The sequence below is a fragment of the Myxine glutinosa genome, chromosome 5 (assembly GCF_964187855.1).
Source record: "Myxine glutinosa chromosome 5, kmMyxGlut1.1, whole genome shotgun sequence".
NCBI classification, from domain to species: domain Eukaryota; kingdom Metazoa; phylum Chordata; class Myxini; order Myxiniformes; family Myxinidae; genus Myxine; species Myxine glutinosa.
The window spans coordinates 122,524,132-122,534,799 of NC_136265.1; the positions used below are offsets into that span (position 1 = coordinate 122,524,132).

At 47.7% G+C, this 10,668-nt stretch overlaps 1 protein-coding gene across 1 annotated transcript in view; it reads right to left on the minus strand.

Annotated features, from left to right (window-relative positions):
* The window catches only part of LOC137427155 (uncharacterized), a 46,068-nt gene that overhangs the window by 33,807 nt on the left and 1,593 nt on the right, over positions 1–10,668 (minus strand). Inside the window, exon 2 of the mRNA XM_068116368.2 lies at positions 2,638–2,858. Within this exon, the coding sequence (XP_067972469.2) occupies positions 2,638–2,769 (132 nt within the window). The 5' untranslated portion in view covers positions 2,770–2,858. The remainder of the gene's footprint in view (positions 1–2,637; positions 2,859–10,668) is intronic.

Consider the following 10,668-nt stretch of genomic DNA (forward strand, 5'->3'; position numbering starts at 1 on the left):
AAGCTTTCTACTTGTCGAATTATGACGTCATAATGAAGGCACTTATGACATCATCATTAACATGTTATCCCCCATGGGGCGTACGTTACAATGAGCCACGTCACAATTGTTTCCATGGAAACGGTTTTGGAGATATAGAGGTGCAAAGGCTTTCGGTTTTTCAAAGATGGTGCCTGTACCACGTGACGTGTCCTAATTATTTAAAAATTCTGCAAGAGGCACTCCTGTGGTGAAACTTTCGTGTCAATTGGATCAATGGTTGAAGAGAAAATTCATTTTAAAGTGAATAAATCTGCAAAATGCCGACGGGAGGGACATATGTACATACACACATACATACATACGTACATAATAGGACGGATAGACGAGCGCTGTTCCAGTCGGCATTGTAAAAATTCACCGTAAAAAATACCTCACTCCTCTGCACGTATGCGATCTGGACGGATTCAGAGCCAAAGTATTGCTGAACCACAGGTTTGTTTTCAAAATCCAAGTTCGTCGATCATAAATGAACATTTTTGGACAGACAGACAAAGTGAACCAATTTCTTTACCCCACTTTTTGCTTTGCACGTACCGGGTAAAAAGACAAACACTAGAGACAAACACAGGTACCCAAAGTGAATAGACGAGGACGAGGAAGGACAAAGACGAGGTGCAACAAGGGTGCTCATGAATCGCCTTCAGTTGAACGTTGGTCTGTTTCCGCTGGTTCGTGAAATAACGTCGCCCCTGCCGAGCCTACAATAAGTTAGGGAATAATTGGGGCCTTCAAGGAAGTACTTAAATTCTGAGTACCTCATCAAAGTAGAAAAACTTTTTTTTAAAACAGGTCGATTGTAGATTTTTAAGCGCGCTCTCTGAGAATTATTAACAAGCGTTAAGGCGAGGTCCCCCGTCGGTGAAGTGATGTGAGTTGACAAAGTCGAAGACGCAAGGCGGCCATCTTGGATTTTGACGTGGCGTCCCAATTTTCAACAGCGTTCTCCCTTACGCGTAGATACACCCACACACCAGATTAGACGTTAGTCGTTCGTTTATTTTTCAAGATATTTCGCTCACAAGGTTCAGACATATATATGGTGGCGGCCATCTTGGATTTTGACGTGGCGACGCAATTTTCAAGAGCGTTCTTCCTTATGCCTAGATACACCCACACACCAGATTAGAAGTTGGTACTTCGCTTATTTTTCAAGATATTCCGCTCACAAGGTTCAGACATACATGGCGTCAGACATACATGGCGGCGGCCATCTTGGATTTTGACGTGGGTTGCACCCACACGCCAAATTAGAATTCGGTCCTTCGCTTAGCAACGCACACACGCACGTATGCACGCACGCACGGACGGACACACGGACGGAGGGGAAAACCATAGTCCCCCTTTCGCTCCGCGGTGCGACGGGGACAATAAGGCGGTTTATAAAATTATCATGTGACCTCAAGTCCGAATCAGCCAAATAATACAATTATAATACAGGTGTTCATGTAGACGATGAGGTGTACATCATACGTATAGCCAGGTTACAAACTTACATTCATTGTTTCGCAGTGTATTATACAAAAGAACCATTCAATAATATGGCATTGTGAACGCCATTCATCATTGGGGCATTCTCACCGCACGATTTAAAAACAACAAACCCATTGTTAACCGATATCAAGTTAACCAATATGGCTCACATCAAGCTCAGAATACCTGTTAAGGTGCACGGCAATAACCGACGCCCTAGCGGGAGAGTCATACGCTCTCCTACTCACAGGACAGGTGCGTGCTACCCACGAGGTACCCTTCAGTTTACTGCCCTTAATTATTTATCTTTCCCATAATCTATTTGGCTTTGTGAGATTATTAGTGTCTGAAATATTCTCATTTCTTTCTTTTTTCTTCTTTTTTCTTTTTCTCTTTCTCTTTCTCTTTCTCTCTTTCTCTTTCTCTTTCTCTCTCTCTTTCTTTTTCTCTTTCTCTCTTTCTCTCTCTCTCTCTCTCTCTCTCTCTCTCTCTCTCTCTCTCTCACTCACACACTCACACACACACACACACACACACACACACACACACACACACACACACACACACACACACACACACACACACACACACACACACACACACACACACACACACACACCAACCCTGGCAATTAACAACCAATCCCACAAACAACTCGATGTCCTCTGCGCCATACATCAGTGTGCGAGAAAGCAGGACAATCGAGGACGATCAACCTTTGACCCACGTGCACGCTCCCTCACATTCACCGTGACACAAGCTTTGCATACCCCATGGGATGACAGCAGATTATACATACATACATACATACAGGACAGACAACATACCAGCAGACATCCGTATGCGTGTTACGCCAGGACGGACAAATTACCCACCACACCCTGGTGCTGGGCGAGGGCTGCCAGGTCCATATCTGACAATTTGGACTGCGTCCCTCATTGGCGTCAACGGCAACAAGCTTGTCCAAAATAAATAATTAAATAAAAACCACGCCCGAGGATCAAACGTTGTATTGAGGTAAAAATAAATAAATAAAAAGGAGGTAAAAATATATAAAACAAGAACTTCAAGGAATAATGGACCAATTTGTTTTCAAAGTTCTACAATACATCCCTCTTCACTCACGTGATTGCACGGCCTATTGTGCTGGAGGTTGCGGGGTGTGTGACGCGAGGAGCGAGGTGACGACGACGAAGAGGAGAACGAGGAGGACGAGCAATGGCCGCAGCAGGGCGTCACTTCGACTCGACTCGCCATGCCGGCCACGCCAGATGAAAACGAGGAGGCGGCGCCACCAGGCAAATGGGAACCAGCATCAGACTAGGCCATGGTCAAGACTCAAGGATCTGGGGTAGGTGGGGATGGAAAGGAGACGCACACAATAAACTCGCACAAAGGTTCACCACAACTGTGCTAAATACCTCCACAAAGGCCCACACAGATATGACTATCACCACAACTGTGCTAAATACCTCCACAAAGGCCCACACAGATATGGCTATCACCACAACTGTGCTAAATACCTCCACAAAGGCCCACACAGAGATGGCTATCACCACAACTGTGCTAAATACCTCCACAAAGGCCCACACAGAGATGGCTATCACCACAACTGTGCTAAATACCTCCACAAAGGCCCACACAGAGATGGCTATCACCACAACTGTGCTAAATACCTCCACAAAGGCCCATACAGAGATGACTATCGCCACAACTGTGCTAAATACCTCCACAAAGGCCCACACAGATATGGCTATCACCACAACTGTGCTAAATACCTCCACAAAGGCCCACACAAAGATGGCTATCACCACAACTGTGCTAAATACCTCCACAAAGGCCCACACAGATATGGCTATCATCTCAACTGTGCTAAATACCTCCACAAAGGCCCACACAGATATGACCACCACCACAACTGTGCTAAATACCTCCACAAAGGCCCACACAGATATGGCTATCATCTCAACTGTGCTAAATACCTCCACAAAGGCCCACACAGATATGGCTATCATCTCAACTGTGCTAAATACCTCCACAAAGGCCCACACAGATGGCTATCACCACAACTGTGCTAAATACCTCCACAAAGGCCCACACAGATATGACCACCACCACAACTGTGCTAAATACCTCCACAAAGGCCCACACAGATATGGCTACCACCACAACTGTGCTAAATACCTCCACAAAGGCCCACACAGAGATGACTACCACCACAACTGTGCTAAATACCTCCACAAAGGCCCACACAGATATGACCACCACCACAACTGTGCTAAATACCTCCACAAAGGCCCACACAGATATGGCTATCACCACAACTGTGCTAAATACCTCCACAAAGGCCCACAGAGATATGACCACCACCACAACTGTGCTAAATACCTCCACAAAGGCCCACACAGATATGGCTATCACCACAACTGTGCTAAATACCTCCACAAAGGCCCACACAGATATGGCTATCATCTCAACTGTGCTAAATACCTCCACAAAGGCCCACACAGATATGGCTATCACCACAACTGTGCTAAATACCTCCACAAAGGCCCACACAGATATGACCACCACCACAACTGTGCTAAATACCTCCACAAAGGCCCACACAGATATGGCTATCACCACAACTGTGCTAAATACCTCCACAAAGGCACACACAGATATGGCTATCATCTCAACTGTGCTAAATACCTCCACAAAGGCCCACACAGATATGGCTATCACCACAACTGTGCTAAATACCTCCACAAAGGCCCACACAGATATGGCTATCACCACAACTGTGCTAAATACCTCCACAAAGGCCCACACAGAGATGACTACCACCACAACTGTGCTAAATACCTCCACAAAGGCCCACACAGATATGGCTACCACCACAACTGTGCTAAATACCTCCACAAAGGTCCACACAGAGATGACTACCACCACAACTGTGCTAAATACCTCCACAAAGGCCCACACAGAGATGGCTATCACCACAACTGTGCTAAATACCTCCACAAAGGCCCACACAGATATGGCTACCACCACAACTGTGCTAAATACCTCCACAAAGGCCCACACAGAGATGGCTACCACCACAACTGTGCTAAATACCTCCACAAAGGCCCACACAGATATGGCTATCATCTCAACTGTGCTAAATACCTCCACAAAGGCCCACACAGATATGACCACCACCACAACTGTGCTAAATACCTCCACAAAGGCCCACACAGATATGGCTATCACCACAACTGTGCTAAATACCTCCACAAAGGCCCACACAGATATGGCTATCATCTCAACTGGGCTAAATACCTCCACAAAGGCCCACACAGATATGGCTATCACCACAACTGTGCTAAATACCTCCACAAAGGCCCACACAGATATGGCTATCACCACAACTGTGCTAAATACCTCCACAAATGCCCACACAGATATGGCTACCACCACAACTGTGCTAAATACCTCCACAAAGGCCCACACAGAGATGACTACCACCACAACTGTGCTAAATACCTCCACAAAGGCCCACACAGATATGGCTATCACCACAACTGTGCTAAATACCTCCACAAAGGCCCACACAGAGATGGCTATCACCACAACTGTGCTAAATACCTCTACAAAGGCCCACACAGAGATGGCTATCACCACAACTGTGCTAAATACCTCCACAAAGGCCCACACAGATATTGCTATCACCACAACTGTGCTAAATACCTCCACAAAGGCCCACACAGATATGGCTATCACCACAACTGTGCTGAATACCTCCACAAAAGCCCACACAGATATGGCTATCACCACAACTGTGCTAAATACCTCCACAAAGGCCCACACAGAGATGGCTATCACCACAACTGTGCTAAATACCTCCACAAAGGCCCACACAGATATGGCTATCACCACAACTGTGCTAAATACCTCCACAAAGGCCCACACAGAGATGGCTATCACCACAACTGTGCTAAATACCTCCACAAAGGCCCACACAGAGATTGCTATCACCACAACTGTGCTAAATACCTCCACAAAGGCCCACACAGAGATGGCTATCACCACAACTGTGCTAAATACCTCCACAAAGGCCCATACAGAGATGACTATCGCCACAACTGTGCTAAATACCTCCACAAAGGCCCACACAGATATGGCTATCACCACAACTGTGCTAAATACCTCCACAAAGGCCCACACAAAGATGGCTATCACCACAACTGTGCTAAATACCTCCACAAAGGCCCACACAGATGGCTATCACCACAACTGTGCTAAATACCTCCACAAAGGCCCACACAGAGATGGCTATCACCACAACTGTGCTAAATACCTCCACAAAGGCGGCTATCACCACAACTGTGCTAAATACCTCTACAAAGGCCCACACAGAGATGGCTATCACCACAACTGTGCTAAATACCTCCACAAAGGCCCACACAGAGATGGCTATCACCACAACTGTGCTAAATACCTCTACAAAGGCCCACACAGAGATGGCTATCACCACAACTGTGCTAAATACCTTGACTACAAAGGCCCACACAGAGATGGCTATCACCACAACTGTGCTAAATACCTCCACAAAGGCCCACACAGAGATGGCTATCACCACAACTGTGCTAAACACCTCCACAAAGGCCCACACAGAGATGGCTATCACCACAACTGTGCTAAATACCTCCACAAAGGCCCACACAGAGATGGCTATCACCACAACTGTGCTAAATACCTCCACAAAGGCCCACACAGAGATGGCTATAACCACAAATGTGCTAAATACCTCCACAAAGGCCCACACAGAGATGGCTATAACCACAACTGTGCTAAATACCTCCACAAAGGCCCACACAGAGATGGCTATCACCACAACTGTGCTAAATACCTCCACAAAGGCCCACACAGAGATGGCTATAACCACAACTGTGCTAAATACCTCCACAAAGGCCCACACAGAGATGGCTATAACCACAAATGTGCTAAATACCTCCACAAAGGCCCACACAGAGATGGTATAACCACAACTGTGCTAAATACCTCCACAAAGGCCCACACAGATGGCTATCACCACAACTGTGCTAAATACCTCCACAAAGGCCCACACAGAGATGGCTATCACCACAACTGTGCTAAATACCTCCACAAAGGTCCACACAGAGATGGCTATCACCACAACTGTGCTAAATACCTCCACAAAGGCCCACACAGAGATGGCTATTACCACAAATGTGCTAAATACCTCCACAAAGGCCCACACAGAGATGGTATAACCACAACTGTGCTAAATACCTCCACAAAGGCCCACACAGATGGCTATCACCACAACTGTGCTAAATACCTCCACAAAGGCCCACACAGAGATGGCTATCACCACAACTGTGCTAAATACCTCCACAAAGGCCCACACAGATGGCTATCAGCACAACTGTGCTAAATACCTCCACAAAGGCCCACACAGAGATGGCTATCACCACAACTGTGCTAAATACCTCCACAAAGGCCCACACAGATGGCTATAACCACAACTATGCTAAATACCTCCACAAAGACCCACACAGATGGCTATCACCACAACTGTGCTAAATACCTCCACAAAGGCCCACACAGATGGCTATCAGCACAACTGTGCTAAATACCTCCACAAAGGCCCACACAGAGATGGCTATCACCACAACTATGCTAAATACCTCTACAAAGGCCCACACAGATGGCTATCATCACAACTATGCTAAATACCTCTACAAAGGCCCACACAGATGGCTATCATCACAACTCGGATGACAACGGAAAAGTGTCGCACCGTCAGAGTCTGCTTTGACAAAGTAGTTGTTGGGTCCACAGAGTCAGTGTCGGTCGTGGTGACGTTACTAGCGACCGCAAAGCCATGCAGGTACAACAACAACTCAAAACCAACTCGATGATTCTAAACAAACTTAGCCAATACCTTGCGATGCCTCCACCATGAGTACTCATCCACCTGGACCTCCAACTTAAAGTTTCAACCTCAATCTTTCTTGGTCTCCATTGCACGAGGAAATAAGTTCCTCAACCGAGTTCAATGACGTCCAAGATCATCTGCTTTGAGCACATCACATCACCCAGAGCCGACAGAATGGCAAGGGGTCTTCATTTTGCGGGCGAGGGAGGAGGCAGCAGGGTGTGTGTCCGTCAGGGACGGAAGAACTCTCCGGTGCTGTGAAGCATATTAACTTATTATCCATAAAGTCCAACAGCTACGCGCAGCATGGCAGCTGCCCCTTTTCATGCAGACAGATGGTGGATCAGGGCAGATAGGGAAGGCAGACGGACTACGAGGCAGTTGGGGGCAAGGGTGGTGCAAATGGGGGAGGGCAAAGTTGGGACTTGGGGGATGCTGCTATTGGATTTCGGGCGGGGGGGGGGGGGCAGGAAGGGTACAAAGCTGAAGAACTGGAAATACATCTTGAAAAAGAGGAGGAGGGTGCAGGAGGAGTAAGGGAATAAAGAAGTTATGAAGAGAAGGAAAAGCGATTGAGTGGAAAGAGGCAAATATGATGAAGAAGGACAAGAAAATGGGACTCATTCTCACATCTACAAATCGCATGGACGTTGTAAATTAATTGAGCAGAGAGGAAGTTATTCGACTATCCTTCGCTTGACAAGGCCAAGATCACCGAATGGCCATGGTCATTCTTGGTGGCATGGGTACTGGGTCTTGGAGGGGGAGAGGGGGTGGACTTGTCAAGAGCAGCCAAGCATGAACGCTGGGATGCAATGAGGAGTGGGGGGCAGGGGCCATGCAGGGGCCATGTTATTACAGAGGGTGATGTGTGCAAATGGACTAGAGGCCTACACACTGAGACTGCTGTGACTTTGCAGGCCTCGTACATCCCCCGTCCCTTCCTCCTTTACAGAAATCCTGGTTGCATCCCTGGTTGGAGATTCGAACAAGTTATGCAGGCCATATGGCCCGTAGCGATGCTCTGACGAGAAGACCCGGTTTGACCGCGAGCACCGAGACCCTCCGCCTGGCAGGAAAGACCCTCTGGCAGGTGGGCACCCCCAGCGCCGAGCGTGTGCGCGGAGCAGCTGCACAGCCCGCACCCCTCTCTTCCTGACACCCCCGCCCAAACGGGCGGCCTACGGACGCTGCCCTGTCTTCTTGTAATGACAGGAGACGGACAGAGGCCGCCCGCTACACCAGCTGCTCCGACCAAGGAGCCACAATGGCAGCCTGACAGCTGCGACAGCCATTGAGAGGGAGTTGGGGGCAGATGGCGATGTAGGCAGACAACCCGATTAATCCGATGAACATGGACGAAGCTGCATTATGAATGGGCCTTCCTTCCTACAACGACTTGCAGTGATATTACAAAATATTCAAACAAGCTACTTGTCCGAAATAATGTGCACGTTTGTCCATCCATGACGAGTCTGAAATAATGTATGTGCATGTTTGTCCATCCAAGACATGTCTGAAATAATGTGCATGTTTGTCCATCCATGACGTGTCTGAAAAATAATGTGCATGTTTGTCCATCCATGACGTGTCTGAAAAATAATGTGCACGTTTGTCCATCCATGATGCGTCTGCAATAATGTATGTGCATGTTTGTCCATCCATGACGTGTCTGAAATAATGTGCATGTTTGTCCATCCATGACATGTCTGAAAAATAATGTGCATATTTGTCCATCCATGATGTGTCTGAAATAATGTATGTGCATGTTTGTCCATCCATGACATGTCTGAAAAATAATGTGCATATTTGTCCATCCACGACGTGTCTGAAATAATGTATGTGCATGTTTGTCCATCCACGACATGTCTGAAATAATGTGCATGTTTGTCCATCCATGACATGTCTGAAAAATAATGTGCACGTTTGTCCATCCATGATGCGTCTGCAATAATGTATGTGCATGTTTGTCCATCCACGACGTGTCTGAAATAATGTGCATGTTTGTCCATCCACGACGTGTCTGAAATAATGTGCATGTTTGTCCATCCACGACGTGTCTGAAATAATGTGCATGTTTGTCCATCCACGACGTGTCTGAAATAATGTGCATGTTTGTCCATCCACGATGTGTGCACTTTTCAAATACCGGTACTGCAGCAACGTCATGTTTCCATTACGTCATAAACAGACCATGACTGTTACAATAGAAAGTACAAAGCGGGAGCGACAGTAATGACGTCATGTCGACCTAAATATCGCGTCACCAACACCGATTGATCATTATTTACATCGTTATCACCAAGATATCAAGAACACCAAGAAAGACACTCGTCATCGTCGTCATTGTCAACAAATCCATATTTACAGTTCCTGCAGATGGAAATGTCCATGACGAGGAAGGTGGTCAATGATGGTGGGAGGCAGTGGGTAACAGTGGGTAACAGAGGGAGGCAGTGGGTAACAATCACATTGAAATTATTTTAAAATGACCAGAAAGGGCACGAGTAAGCGTGCGCAGGTAATCTTTCGGTACAAACTTGTATATTCACGCAAAGTGTGGGAAAGTAACATTACCGTAAATAGTTGTGATAAAACTGTTACATTGTACCGATTTATTACGATGTACCGGTACTTACTATCTGTAGCTGGACGTGCTACCGAGCTGGTTATAGATTCTACAAGCAGAGCGTGGTCTCGTTGACGCCTAGTCAGTATGTAACATTTTCCTGACTTACTCTCTTCATGTATCATGTCTACCCATCTGTCTGACCACGAGTCTCAACGACTGTGCGCCCGACCACGAGTCTCAACGACTGTGCGCCCGACCACGAGTCTCAGCGACTCTGCGCCTGACGAGTCTCAGCGACTGTGCGCCCGACCACGAGTCTCAGTGACTGTGCGCCGACCACGAGTCTCAGCGACTGTGCGCCCGACCACGAGTCTCAACGACTGTGCGCCCGACCACGAGTCTCAGCGACTCTGCGCCTGACGAGTCTCAGCGACTGTGCGCCCGACCATGAGTCTCAGCGACTGTGCGCCCGACCACGAGTCTCAGCGACTGTGCGCCCGACCACGAGTCTCAGTGACTGTGCGCCCGACCACGAGTCTCAGCGACTGTGCGCCCGACCACGAGTCTCAGCGACTGTGCGCCCGACCACGAGTCTCAGTGACTGTGCGCCCGACCACGAGTCTCAGCGACTGTGCGCCCGACCACGAGTCTCAGC